Source organism: Lissotriton vulgaris, chromosome 7 (genome assembly GCF_964263255.1).
Source record: "Lissotriton vulgaris chromosome 7, aLisVul1.2, whole genome shotgun sequence".
Classification (NCBI taxonomy): domain Eukaryota; kingdom Metazoa; phylum Chordata; class Amphibia; order Caudata; family Salamandridae; genus Lissotriton; species Lissotriton vulgaris.
This window is the reverse complement of record NC_141695.1, coordinates 355087572-355106755: the sequence shown is the minus strand read 5'-3', so window position 1 is coordinate 355106755 and position 19184 is coordinate 355087572. Positions and strand designations below refer to the sequence as shown.

Sequence of the window (19184 nt, the reverse complement as noted above, 5' to 3'; positions counted from 1 at the left end):
CTTTGATTCGTCCCTGCCATTGGCCGAGAAAATGGGCAGCACTTGCGCAACCGAATCACAAATATTTGGGGAATGCCAGCTAAAGAGGGACACAGTGTTCATGTAGAAGGCTGGTGGAAAATCCTCTTGCTGAAGGTGTACAGCCTCTTGGATTCTCTATCCAGTGGTGTAGTAGAGAACGTGCCAGGGTTAACCTTGCATGCGGAAGCCTGGACGACCAGGCTCTCTGGTGAGTGATGCTGGGTGAAGCAAGCTGGATCTGGAGCGGGTGATGGCGTCTGACAATGTTCCTATGCACAGTAGCACCTGTGCAGGCTTGGCCAATGCGCCAAGCAGGACATCATTAAATGTGAGAAGAGGCTCCATGGGGGCTCTCCCTGGTTGAATAACCTTTGTCAAGAAATTTGTCTTGACTGCTATAGAGGGCAGCGTGAGGTTCAGAACCTCAGCTGCCCTACTCACCCCCATGGCAAATGAAGCCCCTTCCTCCGTAGCCATACTAGGAGGAGCGACTAGGCCAGTGTCAGGAGAGGTGGCCAGACCAATGGCATCCGCAGTTCCTTGTACCAGTTATCCATGTACAGGGGGGCTCTTTCGAGGGGTCAGGAGAACCATAGGGATTTTTAGATCCACCCCAATCGTATTTCCCACAGGGCTTGTTAGTAAAGGGAGGCACGCTCTACAACAGAGTTGACATTGGGTGATGCCGGTCCGGCTCCATATCAGAATCTGGTATAATGATGGGGTCAGCACCGCCAAGGTGCGTCAGTGGTGCCAAAAACAGGGCCACTGGAAGGGATTCCAGGGAAGACTGCTGACAAGCGACCAGACCCAAGTGGTTTGACTGGTGCAGAGGGTTAACCCACTTGCAGAAATCCAGGTGGGGCTCCTGCCGAACCTGTGGGGCCCAAAGGGACACCAGCGGGCTCGACGCGCCCAAATAAGAGGGGCTTGAGCTTATAAAATTTCTTTAGCTGGGCGGGGGTTGCTCAGGGGAACTTTCAGAGGCAACTCAAACTCAAGATTATCAGCCGACAAGTGGGCATGGGGGTCTAGATTTGTAGCATCGTTCCCTTCCCTCGTCCAATGACTTGTAACAGCGCAGCCAAGTCGAAGAGCTCTTCGAGGTCCTACATTTCATTGCCTTGAGGGACTTATCTGACGATTTGGAAAGCGACTGGCAGGAACAACTTTGAGAGCGGGTCTGGGACGTTCTTCATGATTGTGACCTGAAACATTGCATGGTAATCTGGTGTCTGGTGAGCAGGAACCTAAGGGCACCCTCCCAGACCTCCTTGGGATTCATTGCTCGACAATTGGGGCAGGCCTTAGAGTTGTGTCCTGACTCTAGGCACCACAAGCAATCCAGGTGGGGACCACAAACATATGCCTATGACAGGATCCACATAGTTTGAACCCCATAGATTTTTTAGGGGGCATTCCAAAAACACACTGGGAGCTTAGCTCAAAAAGAATATTGAAAAAAATTAAATGAAGGTAGTCCAAAATAGACTGAGCTAGCTTTCTCAGGATCTGCATTGAAGGTGTGGAAAGAAAAGAACTGATGCCACTCACTGGGGTCGCACCAATATAGGTACCTCACATGTTGCTTCCGGCGCGGACGACACTGAGTCAAATGAAGCCACCTACCGGCGTAAAGAGGAACTGCTTAAGATTTTCCAGATCCAGTCTGATGCCTGGGGTAAATTCAGACGTAAGTAATCTGTGACTAGAAGACTTTATCAGATATGGGAGTGTTCTTCCATTCTTTTCCTGTCTAAGAAAACAATGGTGTACATTGCACAGCTAAACAAAATAAAACAAAGGGAAAGGCATTGATTTGGCCTCCCTCATTACAGTGGCCGATCTAATGACAATGCTATTATCTGTAACTGTGCACAATGGTTTTCCCGACAGCAGAGCTGCTGCTGGCACTCTAAACAAGGTAAAAACGAGAGCGTTGGTAGGACGGGACAGCTGTGAATGTTTTTGTTACCCAGAACTTCCTACCTCTAATGTACAGTGAGACAGCTTTACTTCATTCTGTTTGAATTAGGCTGCAGGCTAGCTATCTGGCAATAGTACACACATTTTTCATATACACATAGTAGTATATATTTTACCAAAGAAAGACATTTGGGGCATAATATGGCTTATACCAGGTACATATTAATGTGCATTTTTGTGTGCATCGGTGAACAGTACATGCCTTTTGACGGTATTGGCTCAGCACGAACGGTGCATGCCCAGATGGGAGTCCAGCAGCGTATCAACTCAGGGACAACTGCCCACAATAAAACATATGATTCAAAGTCTGTTAGGCCTGCCTACAGAGTGATATATGTTTTGCCTATTAACTTGAAAAAAATCTCACAAATTATTCTGTGAAACCTTATTTAAGAATCCACCAAGGAGCAACCTCCACATTAGGTATTAACTTTTTCTGATTGCCATTTTCTGTTGATCTTTAGTATCGACCAGCATTACAAAAATGTATTCATTTTGCTAAAGTTCCAAGGACACAAGCTGAATATTGCTTCCAAAGGAATGACCAATTGTATCACTGACACTTGTATTGTGTATCTTCATTTGCTTTTTCATAATAATAAAAGTCTTTGAAATGAAAAAAAAAATAAGCCTTAAGCAATCCTGTGACAGTCAACGGGTGGGGCAAAGGAACCAGCTTGCAACATGAGGGACAGTTTTATTGTGGTTACTTGTGCACCTCTTGCGTTTTAAATTTCTGTTGCATTAAACCCTTTCTTTGTTGCTGCTCTAATTTCCCACTGACACTGTAATCAATCTGCGCTCTGTGTATGTCAAATGTGATTGTTCTGCCAAATTCATTGGTTAGCATCTACGAAAGGACCTTCTTTATACTGCTGAATTGTTTATATTATACTGAATTGTTTTTTACCTCAATCAGAAGACATGCCACCCCCTGGAGTGAACTGCTGAAGAGGACAAAACAATAGACTAATGATAAAAGGAAAGGGAAAGAAGGCCATCCGCATCCAGGGGTGTTGGTGGGAGGTAGGGACTGCAGGGAGGGGGCAAATGGACTTAGCTGCCTTTGTCACGCGGGCTGCACTAAAACAATATTGACCTTACCTAGCTAACAAATGTACTGCGATCCCCTCTCTACAACCAACACTTAAAAAAAGTTGGCATGCTTTTATTTGCACATATAAAAGGAGGATTAAAGAGGCAGAAATATGTTATCAGATGGCATGATTTGGTTTATTTTATAAGAGGTGGGTTGGTCGGGAGGGAGAAAGAGCGAGAAGAGTGATATGGACGGGAACTAAACAATACATGCTGGTATGTATTAGAAATGCCATAGTGAATTTGTTTTCTTAAAAGTTCTCTCTGCATCGTTGAAGAAATGAAAAAATGTGGTCCACAGTCCCCTGAACACGATTAAGAAAACATTAAAAAAAATGCAGATGGCAAATTGTTAGTTTTTAAACAAACGCTGGATCAAATCTTGAAAACATGCTTGAAAAGTAAAGGGAAGAGCAGCATTTGTTATGTATGCGCCCGCTGCTGACAGGGAACTGCATTAATAGAAGCCAGTAATGAAAGCAAAACACGAGCCATGCAATCAGCATGGATGAGTGACCTAATTAGAGCCTTTCAGCTCATATTTCCTTTTAAAGACAAAATGGAGGATGGAGTGAGCCCAGCCTCCTAAACCTATGTAAGCCCTCATGGAAGGCTCACCTTGTGATGCATTGGGGGCACTTTAAACTCCAGACTAGAAAGACGTCTTCAGCTTACCAGCCTGGCCAGACGTCAGACACTCTAGCGCCCTCCTCCTTTGCAGTTTTAAGTTTATCCGTAAAATACAGGTGTTTCTTAGCACTATAATCCCCGCCTTTGGGTGCACACGCAACTCAACGGGCCTCATTTTGTTGACCCCGGGCAGATCAGAGTGAGCAGACAACAGATATTCCAACCTATGACCGTGAACCTATGAGAGATCTCAGAGGCGGTGCAATGAACCACTGAACATCAGACCCATTTCTAACCTAGACTCCAACCTTGAGCTGTGTAAATGTAGTGCAGCCACCTATGGCACTAGAGGGATCGTCTTACACTCCGCGAAGAGGTATGGCTGTGATGTATGGGGGAAAAGCAGACAGAAGAGTGTGCGAGAGCCTATTATAAAAGTAAGGTGGATGAGAAAAGAGGACAGAAAGGAGTGTGAGCAAGGACAGTAAAGAGCAAGAAAAGTGAACAGAGAGTAGGAAAAGCAGAAAGAGTGGGGAGAGATAGACCGGCTGCACTACACACAGCTGATGCAGGTGTTGTAATCGGCTGCTAACGTGGGGCTATTAACAGCGCCGGAGCCGCAATTAAACAAGGGACACGGCCTTTAGTTTCATGCGCGTGGTCCCGACTGCCGGAGCCGGGCCACGCCCCTTTATTTTATAGCCGGGGTGTGTCGTCACACGCTGGCGCTAAACAGCGTCCTCCGAGCAGAGGTAGACTGCACCGCTACCCGGCCGGAGGACACTACATTCCTTCCAACCTTTATCAAACAATAAACAGTTAACGATAAAATGACAGAGAAGATCTGTTACCAGTTCTTAGAGGACTCTAGTCCTTGGTTCATCACACCATGAACCCTGCCAGGCGGGAGTACAGCATTGGGTTGCGTCTTAGGTGATACCTGGAGTGGCTTCCCGGGGAGGAGGGCAAGGATGGATTCATTTCTTGTGAGTCTACCCCCTCCAGAGATCTTGGCTGGGTTCTGTCTGGTGTCTCCAACAGCTATGGGGTACTCCGGCCGGACACGTCTGGAGTCCCTTCGAGGGTTATCCCCTGGTCACCATCCGGTTCTACTTCTTCCGGTCGATGATTGGGACTGGCGTCCAGGTTGTCCGCTGACTGTGGCTCCCGAGTTCCAGCCTGTACCTTTTTGAAGAAGGAGATGTTTCGGGAGACTTCTTCAGCTCCTCTTCTGGCCGTTATTAAGGTGCCAGTGCGGCAGGTGACTGTCCAATTTTGGTGTTCAAATGGAAGCCGGAATTTGCTCCCCCCTTTGAATGTCCGACACTCTGGCTCGTCGGCTGGCGCTGGCCTGGTCACTGGAGTTGGTGCTGTTAGCTAAATACTTCTCCTGCGTCAATCCGAGACGGGGTCCAACTCGGGTGATGTGGGATAGTGTCCCGTACTACTCGGCCCATGCTGGCTGGCCCCGGAGATGCTTCAGTCGTGAGATGGGTGTCAGCTGATACTCTAGCAGAAAACTGTAAATGGCTCTTTCAAGGGGTGCTTCGTCCGCATGCGCAATGCGTATTACCTTGTTGAGGGTGCGCATAAACCTTTCTACTTCCCCATTCGCTTGGGGCCAGTGGGGAGTCACTTTTCGGTGTTGTATGCCCCTTGCCTTGAGGTAATCCGCAAAGACTTGTGCGTGGAAAGGCGGACTGTTGTCCGTTTTTACCACTTCGAAGATGCCATGGGTCGCAATGGTGATCTCCTCCGTGGCTGTCTGGTTCCCCACGATCTCGACTTCTGGATATTTTGTGTAGTCATCAATGATCACCAGGGCATAGCGTCCATCTGGGAGGTGTCCGAAGTCTACGCTGACACATTCCCATGGCCGCTGCGGGTTGTCTTCCGTGATGACGGGATGCGGCCGATCTGGCTGGCCCGACGCTTGGCACCATGAGCACGTCCTGACTGTGAGTTCCACCAGGAGGTCCATTCCTGGGAACCACACCTTTGCTCTTTGTCTTCACCATATCTTGGTGTCCTCGGTGCGCGAGATCCACTGCTTGTTATGCAAGACTTAAGGGGATCACCAGTCGAGGGTCTCTGAGTAGACAACCACTGCTGTCTACCGACAGTTCGTCTTTCACTCTCATGACGGCCTCCAGGACAGTTCTTGCTTGTGGCGTCCGCCTGGTCATGGTGGATTGGATGTGGCGCCAGTTGTTCGATTGGACTGCCCCTATGGCTAGTTGCAGACATTCGTCTGTCTGGGTGGCTTCTACAATGGTTTCCAGGCTCATGGGGAGTGGCCGCAACCTTTTGGACACAAGCCAGACATATTTTTCCGTGTCCTTGGCATCCTCCTCTTCTGCTCTAGTAGCGGCCCTGGGATGTCGCGACAGGTAGTCTGCTGGATTGGAGGACCCTGGCTTGTACTTCACTTGGTAGTTGTACCCTTGTAGCTGGAGGATCCATTTTTCAATCCTACGGGGAGGCTTGGATACTGACCCCTGGAACAGGGGAATGAGGGGTTTGTGGTCTGTGGATACAGTGAATGGATGGCCATACACGTACACGTGAAAGTGCCTTCAGGCCCAATGATTGGCAATCGCCTCTCGCTCGATTTGCGAGTATCTCTGTTCCGTGTCCGTCAGTGAGCGACTTGCTCCCCGTTGCTCTGTAGTTGAGTGAGCACTGCTCCTAGCCCATATGGGCTGGCGTCCACAGCAACATTGGTGAGTCGGGCTGGGTCAAAGTATGATAGTATGATAGTGTAGTGTCTGCCGACAGGGCTGCTTTGGTGTCTTTAAAGGCTTGCTCCTGTTCCGGGCCCCATTGCCACGTGGTGGTAGACTTTGTCAGTTCCTGGAGGGGCTTTGTGAGGTTGGACAAGTCTGGGACGAAACGCCCACAGAAGTTCACCATTCCTAGGAAGCTTCTGATTTCCGAGATATTGGACGGTGCTGGGGCTTCTTGGACATCCTTTACCTTGTCGGGGTCCGGGGCCACTCCCTTGTCGGAGAAGGTATAGCCAAAGAAGCTGATTTTGTTCCTCAAGAACTGACATTTTTCTCGGTGCAGGGTCAATCCGGATTCCTTGATCCTCTGTAGGAACTTTGCAAAGTCGGCGGTGGTGTTCTTCCATCGACGAAGCATACATCAGCAGGTCGTCACTCACATTCAGGACTCCCGTGATTCCACTGAGAACTTCGCGGATGGTATTTTGGAACACCTCCGCAGGACTCGAGATTCCGAAGTTCAAACATCGATATCTTCGGAGACTGACGTGCGTCGAGAGTGGTGATGTATCGAGAGTCTGGGTGTAGTGGCAGTTGGTGGTAACCCGATCGTAGATCCATCTTCGAAAACCATTTCGCTCTGTTCAGCTCCCCCAAGATGTCATCGATGGTGGGGGTTAGGTGAAGTTCTCTCTTCACCGCGGCATTCGGAAGGCGCATATCGACGCAGATGCCGACTTGTCCTGGTTGCTTTGGCTTCCGTGCTACTACGATCGGGGACACCCAGGGGGTGGGCCCATTGACCTTATTGATAATCCCTTGTCTCTCTAGTGCCTCCAGTTCCTCTTCGACCTTCTTCCGCAGATGGGATGCAATCCTCCGGTGTCTCAGCGCCACTGGTTGAAGTGACGGGTAAATGTGGAGAGAGACTTCCTTCCCTTTTAGGCATCCAATGCCTTTGAAGACGTCTTCGAACTCCTCCATGATGACCTCAACTTCTTCTTCCTGCACCGCCATGGCGAACAAAATTAGCTTCAGCTCCTCTGCTGACTGCCCACTCAGCAGCATTCCGCTTCCTTCCTGTGTCACATACACTGTGGTGGGGATCTTGAGGTCCCGGTGCTTTAGCTCCGTCTTGAAACATCCTCGGAGCGGGATAGTCTTCTTTTGTCCGTACGCGAAAACCCTGATTCTGGCTTCCTGCAAGGGCGGGCGTGGGCTTAACTGATTGCACACATTCGCCGCCGTTAATTAAATCAAGGCCCCAGTGTCTATGGTGGCTCTCACATCCTGCTGGTGAATTTTGGTCCTGCACTTTGGAAGTCGTCGTCTCTTCCCTCATGGCTCGTCTATTGCAAATACGTAGTGGACTGGGTAGTCTCCTGCGTCGTCGTCCATGTCCTCGCTGTCATGTGCCTCCACTACTGCCTGTGCTGCTTCTTTCCGCGGTTTAGTGGAGCAGCATACCGTCGCAAAGTGGTTCATCCGTCCGCTGGAACTGCACTTCGTCCCTCTCGCCGGGCAATGTTGCATGCGGTGGGGCGTGCCTCCGCTGTAACCGCACTCCTTTTTCTTCTCTTGTGGTCTCTTCCCTGAGGCTTGGCATGTCTTGGGCCTCACTACATTTACCGCTTCCACTGCATTTGCCTGCTCTGTCTTGAAGGGTCGGTGGAGGGCTGCCTCCATGTGGGATGCTCTGACTTGTGATAGCTCCTTCGATCTGCCCAGGGTGAGGATATCAGCCAGGGGTTTCCCATCTTCCTGGAGGATGTTCACTCTGAGTTTGGACGAGTAGCATCCCTGGATTATCTGCCCCCGGATTTCTTCCTGTTCATCCCTAAATCCGCATGTACTGACCAATTCCTTCAACCGCTCGTGGAACGCGTCTAAAGACTCCTCAGCCTCTTGCTTGGCGAAAAATAAATCTCTTGTAGTCTCTGTTTGCCATTGGTTCAAAATGTGCGTTTAGGGCGTTCAGCAGCGTCATGTAGGTTTTGGGTGTGGCCCCCACTAAAGTTTTGTATATGCGGTGGATGTCTTTGCCCCCCAAATGGAGCAGTAGGGCCCTACGCCTGTCTCGGGCTATGCCTGCCCCTTCGGAGTAAATCTGTAGCCGGTCAGTCCAGTCTCTCCACCTCGGGGCAAGGGACGATGGGGCGCCATCCACTGTAAACGGCTCAATGGCCGAGATCGCGCCATTCTCGCACAGTCGCAGACGCTCTCCGCAGCACGTGCGCAGCCTACCTCCTGGACTCAGCAGTCACTGCCCCACCGAAGGTGCCGAAACATGCAGCCAGAGGTTCCCTCTGCGCTCTGGGTAGCAGGCTTCGCCGTGATCTTCTGTCACCAAAGGAGCGTGGAATTCACAAGGAAAGGCTCAGGCAGGGCACTCAGGGACACTCCCACTCCTCTTCAGACACCTCACAGAGCTGGGGGTCATCAATAGCCCAGGGCAGGCCTCGCAGGAACACCACCGCAGGCTTCAACTGAATAAACAGAGCCCCCGTGGTTATATGGCCCACATCAAGGGCTCCCAACCACTGCTGGGGACCGAGTTCACACAGCAGTGCACACAGGCTCCTTTCGGCCTCGTCGCCAGTGTAATGGGCTGCTAACGTGCGGCTATTAACAGCGCCGCAGCCTCAATTAAACAAGGGACACGGCCTTTAGTTTCATGGGCGTGGTCCCGACTTCCGGAGCTGGGCCACACTCCTTTATTTTATAGCCGGCGTGTGTCGTCACACGCCGGCGCTAAACAGCGTCCTCCGAGCGCGGGTAGACTGCACCGCTACCCGACCAAAGGACACTACAGGTGCCTCACTGAACAGCGAGTTTAATGTTTGTTCGATAGCTCCTTGTTCGTGTTAAGAAAGAGATAAATATCGGTAATGTTCATTTGAACGCTTTATGTTTTTACCTCGGCCAAGTGAAATAAGCAAATATAATATTACCAGGGCGCACCTGAACTTTGCTTATGTTGGCATTACTCAGGTATATGAAGTTGCACTCTTCTACCATGTGCCAAGGTTTGCTTTGCAGTGCTAGAAAGCATTAACTAAACCTCCATATATACTACTGCTTTATCAACGGGGATACTAGAGTTTTAAAGGAAAACATCAGAGTGCAGACCGTGATGGTTTGATTTTTGTTGCTTTTCTGACTTGAAAGCTTCTTGCAGGTAGCCTTCTTGTAGGGAAGAAACTCGGTTAGTGGAATGAGTTTAAAACTAAGATCAAACATCAAAAGTGGGCTCGGCACGCGGATACATGGGGCAATTCACACTGTAATGAAGCGTACATTGATGGGTGAGTGAGCGAAGTTCGCGGAAATCATAAACATTTGCCCCACCCGGATTTAAACTGCACGCAAGATTATTTCCCTCCTCCAACCAAGGAACTGTACCAAACTAAAAGCTCCGAATAACTTGCGCCACTGTATCCGCAGCTCAAAGTTGCGCTCACCTGCATGGTTTCCTTCTCGCGCATTGCCGGGACAGACATGGATAAGGCGCGCAAGACGGGAGGGGTGTAGGCGGGCAGTACAACACGCGGGCGGAAGCCCACAGGGGACAACCTCCTGGATACACTGTCGGAGTCAGCGCGCATGGCCTATGGAGATTGCGCGCAACTGTGACACCTCTGCTGCCCTTCAGCACCCGCCTCCGTGTTCCCGCGCAAGTGTAAGGATCACGCTCAGAGTGATGTGAAAACGTTAACTGTACCCAGGACAAGAACAAAATGCGTCACCAACCAGGCACTAGTACCAAAGAGAGGCAATAAGGACAGCCTAATGCGCCGGTCTACCAGACAAAAAGCAATCAACGGGTCGCCGCCCCACAGGCCTATTTAACAAGCTCGCGCAACAGCAGAGGGAAGGAGGGGGGCCTGCACGATTCACTTGTGGGAGCGTTAATTACTAAAGTCAAATGCCCAATATGGGTAAGAGGCGCACTCAGTTTTCGCGCAACTTTATGCAATTTTAACTCTGCTTGTTCAAGGGTGCTACACTATATTCATGTGTTTGCTCCACACTAAAATATAACAAATGCATGAACAGGAGTTACCCTGCTCTAGTGTGCACTGCACCTATTGAACTAATCGTTCACATTAATTTAACTCAATCGTTTGATGTACTGAACCAAATTTGTTCAAACTGTGGATACTTTACATGTCACTCTTCACAAAATATTTACTTTAGTCAGAATCATTTTTACTTCTTCATAGATATAATTCATTAATATGTTGTCCCGTTACATATAATGTATGTTTCAACTGTTATACAGAAAATATTTTCTTCATCCAAGTTTCCTGAACTTAATTGTCTTTAAGTATTCTTGAATACATCCACAGTTACTAATAAACCAAATTTAGACGCTGGCCCAATGCATTTCGGAACGCATGTTCCTTCCTCAGGGGAAATGTTCGACGCTGCAGTGTAGCTGTCTCTTCACCGACTACGTGCAGGTGTGTTGTCTTGTTGAGTCAATAAACCCTGGTATCTGAAACACAGATCCGTGTTGACGGGTGGCCTTCTTGTATAGTCTGGGTTGTTTAAATCTTTAGTCCGTTATCATCAATATCTTCCTGTCAGCTTGGCGTTTCCTCGCTCACTGTGGGATCCTTCTCTAACCAAACTTTAATTACTACCATATGGTGGCGCTCGCTCCCACAAGTGAATCTCCACATTTGCACGCGTTGCCATTGAAGGCAATGGAGCGCGTGCACGGTTGTGGGTGAAAAAGGGGGACTGATGGCTACAGGCGCTGCGTAGGCGAGACCTAAAAAAGACAGCATTAGGGTGTCTTGGAACAAATGAGAAGCTGGTTTGGCTCTACTATCTTTAACTGAAAAACTGTAACTGAATGGCACACAAAAGTTCAAGTAGGGGGTGTTCTTCATATAACACAGACTACCTTTGAATCAACAACAACAGCTTGCATGTTACTATGTTACTTTTGATTACTGCCTGAGGGTCAAGTTATCCTAAATTATTTCATGTCACTCTCTCCAATCCAGATTTAACCCCTCCTCCACATGCGAGAAGAAAGAAGGGAAATCAGGATTTGTGGACATCAGGAAAGCCCCATTCCTTCACCCCATAATTCGTCGAGACGAGGAACTAACTGACTATGATACAGATCCTTTGCCTTGGCAGCTTCAAGATGGCCAACTGGCTGTGGTGGACCTTCCACAGGCCGCTGAAGAGAGTGAAAATGAAGCCAGAGATGCTATCAAGAGGCTAAGGGAGGACTTAGCAGATGGATTTGAAGAAGAGCCCCTGCCAATGGACCGGCCAATAGAGGATGATATGGGTCCAAGTCAGCTGGAATTTCAGGAGCTCAATCATTTGGCCAATGAGATGGGCCAATATTTTGGGCCTGGATTCTACTAATATTTGGCTTTGTAACCAGTTATGCAGTCTTCATCCAAGAACCTGTCTGTTTTTTTGCTGCATTAATTTGGTTTGTTTTGGTCCTCTTCTATTCGTGTGATTGTTGGTGTTGCTTCGCTGGTTTTATTGCATAGATTATGTATAGCTTACTTTTGCAGTGCAATGATAATTGACTGAGAGACTTCTAGCAAGATGCTTTGTTGGCATAGTGGAATGAGCTATGCATGAAATACTCAGGGGCCTACTTAAAAACTGCATTTTATAATAGATTTGGTAGTACTACGATAGCACTATTAAAGTACTAGTAAACTGTTCACATACCTTAAGAGTGTAAATCTCCAACTCTCCTATCTATTCTATGGGGAAATCCTCCCACATGTAGGTTTACTATGCAGTACAAATTGTGGGAACCAGAGGGGAACAGCTGGAAAAAAGGGCATATTTACTACAAAATGGGAGCGGTTTAGGAAGGAGTAAATGGAGGTTTAGAGAGAGGCTATTTACAAACTGCACTTCTAAAGTTACCACAGGGGCCAATAGCACACATAGTCAACCACTGGTACCGCAACACCCTCCCATAGACAATAATGTAGCTGGGACTTAAAATACAACCCCACAGGAAATAATGTCACATTCACATATTTAAAATAGTTAAACATATGAACAAATATAATTCAATGTTAACATTTTGTATTACAATATCCTCAAATTACTTTTATTTAATTGCATACATCATTTCGAATTATTAATGCACAATAAAACATGTTTTTACTTTAGGTGGGAATTTATTTTTTATGTTAAACTTTGAACAATTTTTTATTATATTTAAAGTAATTGAATTGAAAATGTTATTTAAAATTAAGTATGGTTCCACATTTCAGTAAACATAATAAATTAATTTACTTTATTTAACATAAACATATTGTTACTAATTTATTATGAAGTTTAATAAACGTTCTTACTTTTCCTAATACCATATGGGGACTTTACAGTAGGGGTGAACATTTCCCTATCATATAGGAACAATTAAACATTGATTAAACTTTATAATAAATTAGTAAAAGTCTTTTATATGAAATATTTATGTAAATAAACTATACATTTATTTTAACATGTGGAAGAAGGACAATTTTTGCTAATTTATTATGAAGTTTAATAAACATTCTTAATTTTACCTATACTTTACCGTATGAGGACACCACAGTAGGGGTGGAGATCTTCCTATAATGTAGGGGAAACTATAAATGTGTTAAACTTTATAATAAATTATTAAAAATCTGTTATATTAATTATTTATGTAAATAAACTGTATGTATTTATTTTCACATGTGGAAGAAAATAGAAAATGCTATGGCACTATTAACTTAATTTTAAATAAAAATACAAAATATTTATCTGAAGTTACAAATAAAATATAACTAATACATTTCCACATTAAGTAAAAAAAAAGAAGCACATTCTGGAAAACAAAAAGATAACATTTCATATGCAGAATTCCTAAGAGTAAAACGGAATTGTAGCACAGATGCGGAATATGCCCAAAAAGAGGCTCATATAATACATACATTTCAAGAAAGAATCTATAAAATTCATACCTTAAACAACTCAAACATGAGCGCCGAGACGATCACAAGCCTTGAATTACTGAAAAACAAAAAGAAATCTAAAATTAAGGAGACCGAGTAAAAAAATGTATCATGATGTATAACGTTGATAATGACTTCATATTCAAGCCTCAGTAAACATTGGGAAGTGTTAACCTTAGATAAAGATCTTAAGAAATATTGTACCAAAATATTTGATAACGTATACTCGAGCATCAACTCTCAGGTCTTGAGTGATACAATCAGATATGTGACACAGGAAACTTCTTGCTTGGTAGGCTTCTGAATTTCCCGATTGCCTGTAACAAATGTGGAAAATGTAATTGTTGCAAATTTGTGAGTGATGGAGCTAAAGATTTTTCAGATGTTAGAAATGACAAAAAAAATCAGATTAGATAATGTCATAAATTGCAACACAAAATAGATGTATACCTACTTTTCTGTACTTGTGGACTACAATATGTAGGGCCCATCACCCGCAAACTCAAGTGTTAACAGTTAAGATCAGATATATCCAGTAGTAGTTAATATCAATTCCCAATACCCATAGTGGGGGAATATTGAATTGGAAAAAAAATTTGGATTTGAGGCAACAGTTTGTGAAAAACCAACATACACAAGATACTGGATTTAATCTTTCTGGGCTACTGCATAAAATAAGATTGTTGACATGCTAAATTTGAGCATTAACAAAGAGGGTTTCCTCAAAACATGTTTTCGCTGTTTGTGATGTTTGAATAAAGTTGAAAAGAAGCAACAATAAAGGAACTTTCAAAATATGTTTAAGAGCATGGCATTTTTGTTTAGTACACTATTCAACAATCATTAAGGTAATAGTTATCTAGAGTGAAAACCTTACTACTGTTTCTTTTTTGGCAGTAGTAAATTACACTCATGAGTTTGGCTGTAACCCTTTTTCATGTGGGGGAGATGTGCAGTCTGCTTTTGTAGGTAACTAAATACTCTAATTTTGTAATAGCCAAAAGTAGTCAAGTCACTCAAAAGAGTAGTAGAAAGTTACACATGTAATTTACTCACAACGGCAAGTTACATTTGCAAATAGCCACATCAGTCTTTAACTCAAAGGAAAGGCTAGGAAGAAAAGAAATCTGTTCTGTTAGCTGCATGGTTATTTAACATCCAATTCATTAGTATATAGTAAGTAAAAGCTGGTTCTGACCAAAGTCATGCAAACACTGGATATGATCCTTTCTCCTAAACCCGATTCAGCAGTTGTCATTTCAAGACTATTTCTCACCTTCTAAACCATTTTTTGTATGGAAACTTTCAGCTATCCATAGCACAAAAAACCTGAGGAGAGGGTGCAAGGCAGACAATTTAAAGATCTGCAAGAAGTAGTTCCCCTTATACTATAATCATAACACAAGACTTCTGGGGTCTAAGCTAGCATGTGACCAGTAGTTCAACAAAGGAAAAGTGAATCTGAAAACATCCCAGCGCTCCTACCTCACAGTGAGGGAGTTGTAACCCTCAGTGGGACTAGGTTTTCCCATTGGGAGGAGAAGCCCATATGATGACGCATGCCAACTATGGTGGGGGAGGGCATTCATCCTAAAATGGATGGCTCCCCTCTGGGGCTTCATTCAGAGACACATATTCACTTTTGCTTTGTTGAACTACTGGTCACATGCTAGCATAGATTCGTGAATTTTCAGCTATTGCCCTTTTGCCCAAGACACAGCCTGAGCTTATCAGGTTTACCAATATAGGGCTAGAGGTACGACCATTCTGTTTTGCGGGTCGCAAATTGTGATATTTTACGACTCGCAATTTGCATCTCGCAACTCAGACACACTTAGGGCCAGATGTACGACCCTAAATTGCATGCGAAAAAGGGTTTGTGACCCGTTTGCGCATGCACAAACCCATTTGCGCATGCAAAAGGGCCCGGGGCCATGTACAATTCCTAAATAGCGAGTCTCTATTTATTTGCAAATTGCTATTTAGGAATTGGGAGTCGCAATTAGGAAGGGGTGTTCCCTTCCTAATTGCTTCTGAAAATCAATGAACAAATGTTTTGTGACCGCAATTGCGGTTGCAAAACACTTTCAAATTACCACCCTCTTCAAGAGGGTAGTAATGCAGTCGCAATTTGAAAAAATTTAAGGGCAGGCAGTGGTCCCAGGGACCACTACGTGCCCTTAAAAAATTAAACGAAAATGTTTAATTTTTTTTAAAAATACATCCCGTTGGGCATGACCAAGATGGCGACTGTGTAGGTTGTGCCTGCCTGTAGCTCCGGCTCCGACCGCAGGCCCCAGCTATAGCTCTGTGCAGCAGATCCTCAATCTTCCCAATAATTATCTGGGAGGTGTCCCGGAACTCAGCGAGACCAGTGTTGAGTCAAACCGGTGCCCTAGATCCAGCGGGAGCCGAGGTTAGGGACGGCGAGCCGTGGGAGAAGATGAGCCACAACCGGCAGGCGGGACCGCTCCACGCAGCTCCAGCCAGCGACTCGGAGCGTAAACCCTGAGGCAGAGAGGCGGTGACCAAGTGCGAGAGGCATGGACAGAGGACCCAGCCGTACTGAGTGACCAGCTGCCACCGGTGCTGTAGGCGGGACCCAACAAGCTGCGAGGAGATCAACCCGCACCGGGCAAGTGGCTGTGAGACATCCGAGGCCCGAGGGTCGGCGCAGGCATGGCGCCCTGCGGAGGTTCGGGATGCAAGGCCCCTAGAAACCCTGCGGCCAGCTCGACAGTCCAGGGAAGGTGAGTGCATGCAGCAGTGTGGCGCCTCTGGCGGATAGCTGGCCGCAACCGGGGTATTGCCTGGCGACTGAGGGACACACCTCCAAGGCAGATACAGCGGGTTAGAGCAGATGTGATCGGGAGGGTTTCTCCCCAGCATAGGACATTTTCACTAGCACCTCTAGCATATGAGCAACCTCAGCACAGCTACTGAGGCGACGTATAAAACTACCCGGACACTTGAACCTCGACTGTGCCTCACTGCGAGTTGCGCACTCGGGCATTCTGTGAAGCATAACAGCGCAGACAACAAACAAGGCCGCAAATAAACCACAGGCACGGTGCGGACAGGGTGAACATGCAACAACCATCAGACGCAAGCGCGCCCATCTAGAGAGTCTCTCTCACTTTCCCCGCGTACGGAGCAGAGACTGAGAAGTGCAGCAGGTGACTACACCCCACCTACAGCAGGTCCATACTGTGAACCAGGAGCTAACAGTCAGTGAGGCCTTTGCTCAGGTGTAACAATCATCACTTCTCCAGTTGCCCAGCGCTGCCAGCACTGACAGTAACACAGCACAGGGGCGCCCGCTCCTGAGGAGCAGTTACACTTCCTCTGATCATGACACGTGGATGTCGGAGCTTTCAGGCTACAGATCACTGACAGGCTACGCTCTAACTGCCCCAAAGAGGCGACACTGACAAGGTACTGGTGACCCAGTGGGGGACGGTGGCTCAGCAAAAATTTGAGTCCCCAACAGAGAGGCAAACCCTGACTTTCCCGAATTCCGCATCTCCCAAGTTCAAATGCACATTCGATCATGGTGAAGGCAAAAGGAGGGAAAAATGATAGGACTGTCAAAGAGATGCTACTGAAGACCTCCACAACACATGCGGAGGGTGCCTCCGTTACACCGGACAACAAGGATGCAGAAGCTCCGCTTATCCGCGCCTACATCAAGACTCTATTTGCTTCATTGCAAGAAGACTTTAAGCAAATGAAAACTAAAATAGCTCAGGAAATTAGGGAAGTTAGAAGTGATGTGGACTCTCTTGGAGACAGAGTTGACACTCTGGAGAACCAGACCGCACGTAGGGATGAGGAGATCGAATCCCTACAGCAAGAGGTAATACGCTTGAGGGAGCAACACCTGGACCTCCAAGCTCATACGGAGGATTTGGAGTACCGCTCAAGGCGGAATAACATTCGCATTTGCAATGTGCCTTGTGGGGCGGAGGGCCAGGACATTGAAGAGTATGTGGTGGGCCTCGTCAGAGCAATCCTCGAAGACACAGCAATCAAACTAGATTGCACACACCAGGTGAGCCCCAGCAGATCCTCTCCAGCTCCTCCTCCAGATATCTTAACATGCATACATGACCTTTGTCTGAAGGAGAGGATATTACAAAAAGACAGAGACACAGACACCCTGCAGTATCGAGGACATAAACCTCTCTTATTCCAGGATCTGGCGGCATCCACTCTCCAAAAAAGGAGAGAGCTCCGCGCACTGCGCACCTCTGTAAAAAGAAGATCCCATACTCGTGGGGGCATCTATTTTGGCTGATCTTTCAAGTCAACTGCAGGTTTGTTCAGTCAAAGTCGCTTGTCAATTGTTAGAAATCCCGTAAGAGGCAGAGGGAGCACTGACATCTCCTAAGGGACCAGGAAGAAACAGGAGACCTTGGGGATGGAGAGTGGTAGACGTGGCCTCTCTAAAGTTGAGGTCTGACCCCGAAATGATGACGAAAGAGAGACAGGTGGTGCTGACGTCACTGGAGGAGGGCTTCGAAGATCCAGCATGAACAACCGGGCGCAGCACTGAAAGATGTCTCCACCGATGGTCATGACCTAGGTTTGGCGCTCATGACCCTGGCTGAACAGCTGGAGTCTGAGGGAGCCGGGCAAGTGGCTAGAGACTTCTCCCACCTCCACCTCATGGGAAGTTACTCCCAGGACTATCAGGTTCTATATGATGTAGTTTTGTTAATTTTTTTTATTTGTTAGGTTAGTTATTGTGGAGAAGGCCCCCTTCCTGACACCCCCATAACATTATCGCTAAGTGTGAGCGGGAAATCCGTTACGCTCGCGGATGTTTGGGAAATCCGCAATCCGCGAATTTTACGGATTTCCCGCAAAATCCGCAAAAAAAAATCCGCGAACGTAACGGGTTCAAAAGTTGAACCCCCACTCATGCAACTATTTTACAATGGCGCCAGCAAGCTGCCAGCGCCGTTGTAAAATAGTTACAAAAAGGTAGCTTGCACAGGAACCACTAGATAAAACGAAGCAGGTGCTGCTTTATTTTATCTCAGTGCTTCCTGTACAAGCTAACTTTGTAACTATTTTACAACGGCGCTGGCAGCTTGCTGGCGCCATTGTAAAATAGTTGCATGGCTGGGCACAGGTCAGGTCTGCAGCTCACTCAAGGGACCCCTGCGCCCTTTGGGGCGATTGCATAGTAACACACACATGGTCGCTCGAACTAGTTGATGCTCAAATTCAGTGACTCATTCATTAGCCCAAAAACAATCGTGAGCGTCGTCGAGGCTGGACAAGTGTGCCTTCTTCCCAAATCTACAGTGGAAAATCAGCTGTGATGCTGGATAGGCTTTGCATCCTTGACTTTCACGAGCGCAATACCCGAGCTTCTTTCTCTTCATCTGCTGAGCTGATCTTTCTCTGACCTTTTATTCTCACAAGAGGCACATACCCTACTGGGCACATTGTGTTCGCACGGGTTTCTGCAAGTTCGCACGCGTTTTGTACAATTTCGCAATTTGCGAAATTGTACAAAACCCTCGCGAACTTGCAGAAACCCGTGTGAACATTAAAAAAAAAAATCCGCAAATTCGCGGGAATTCGCGGATTTTGCGGATTGCGAGTTCGCAAATCCGCAAAATTCGCGAACGCGAGATTCGCAAAATTCGCCCATACCTAATTATCGCTCTTTTACCAAAATCTAATGTATGGCCAACAAAACGGGCCGAAACACTTTACACCTTTCACCTCGTAC

General features: G+C 46.8%; 1 protein-coding gene across 2 annotated transcripts in view; it reads left to right on the top strand.

Annotated features, from left to right (window-relative positions):
• The window catches only part of LOC147701576 (dickkopf-related protein 3-like), an 879371-nt gene extending 865136 nt beyond the window's left edge, over positions 1 to 14235 (top strand). Inside the window, exon 7 of one of the 2 annotated variants that reach the window (XM_086930237.1) lies at positions 11477 to 14235. In XM_086930237.1, the coding sequence (XP_086786363.1) occupies positions 11477 to 11852 (376 nt within the window). In that variant the 3' untranslated portion in view covers positions 11853 to 14235. The remainder of the gene's footprint in view (positions 1 to 11476) is intronic. The other variant, XM_086930238.1, reaches the window with a different exon arrangement.
• The last annotated feature ends 4949 nt before the right edge of the window (positions 14236 to 19184 follow it).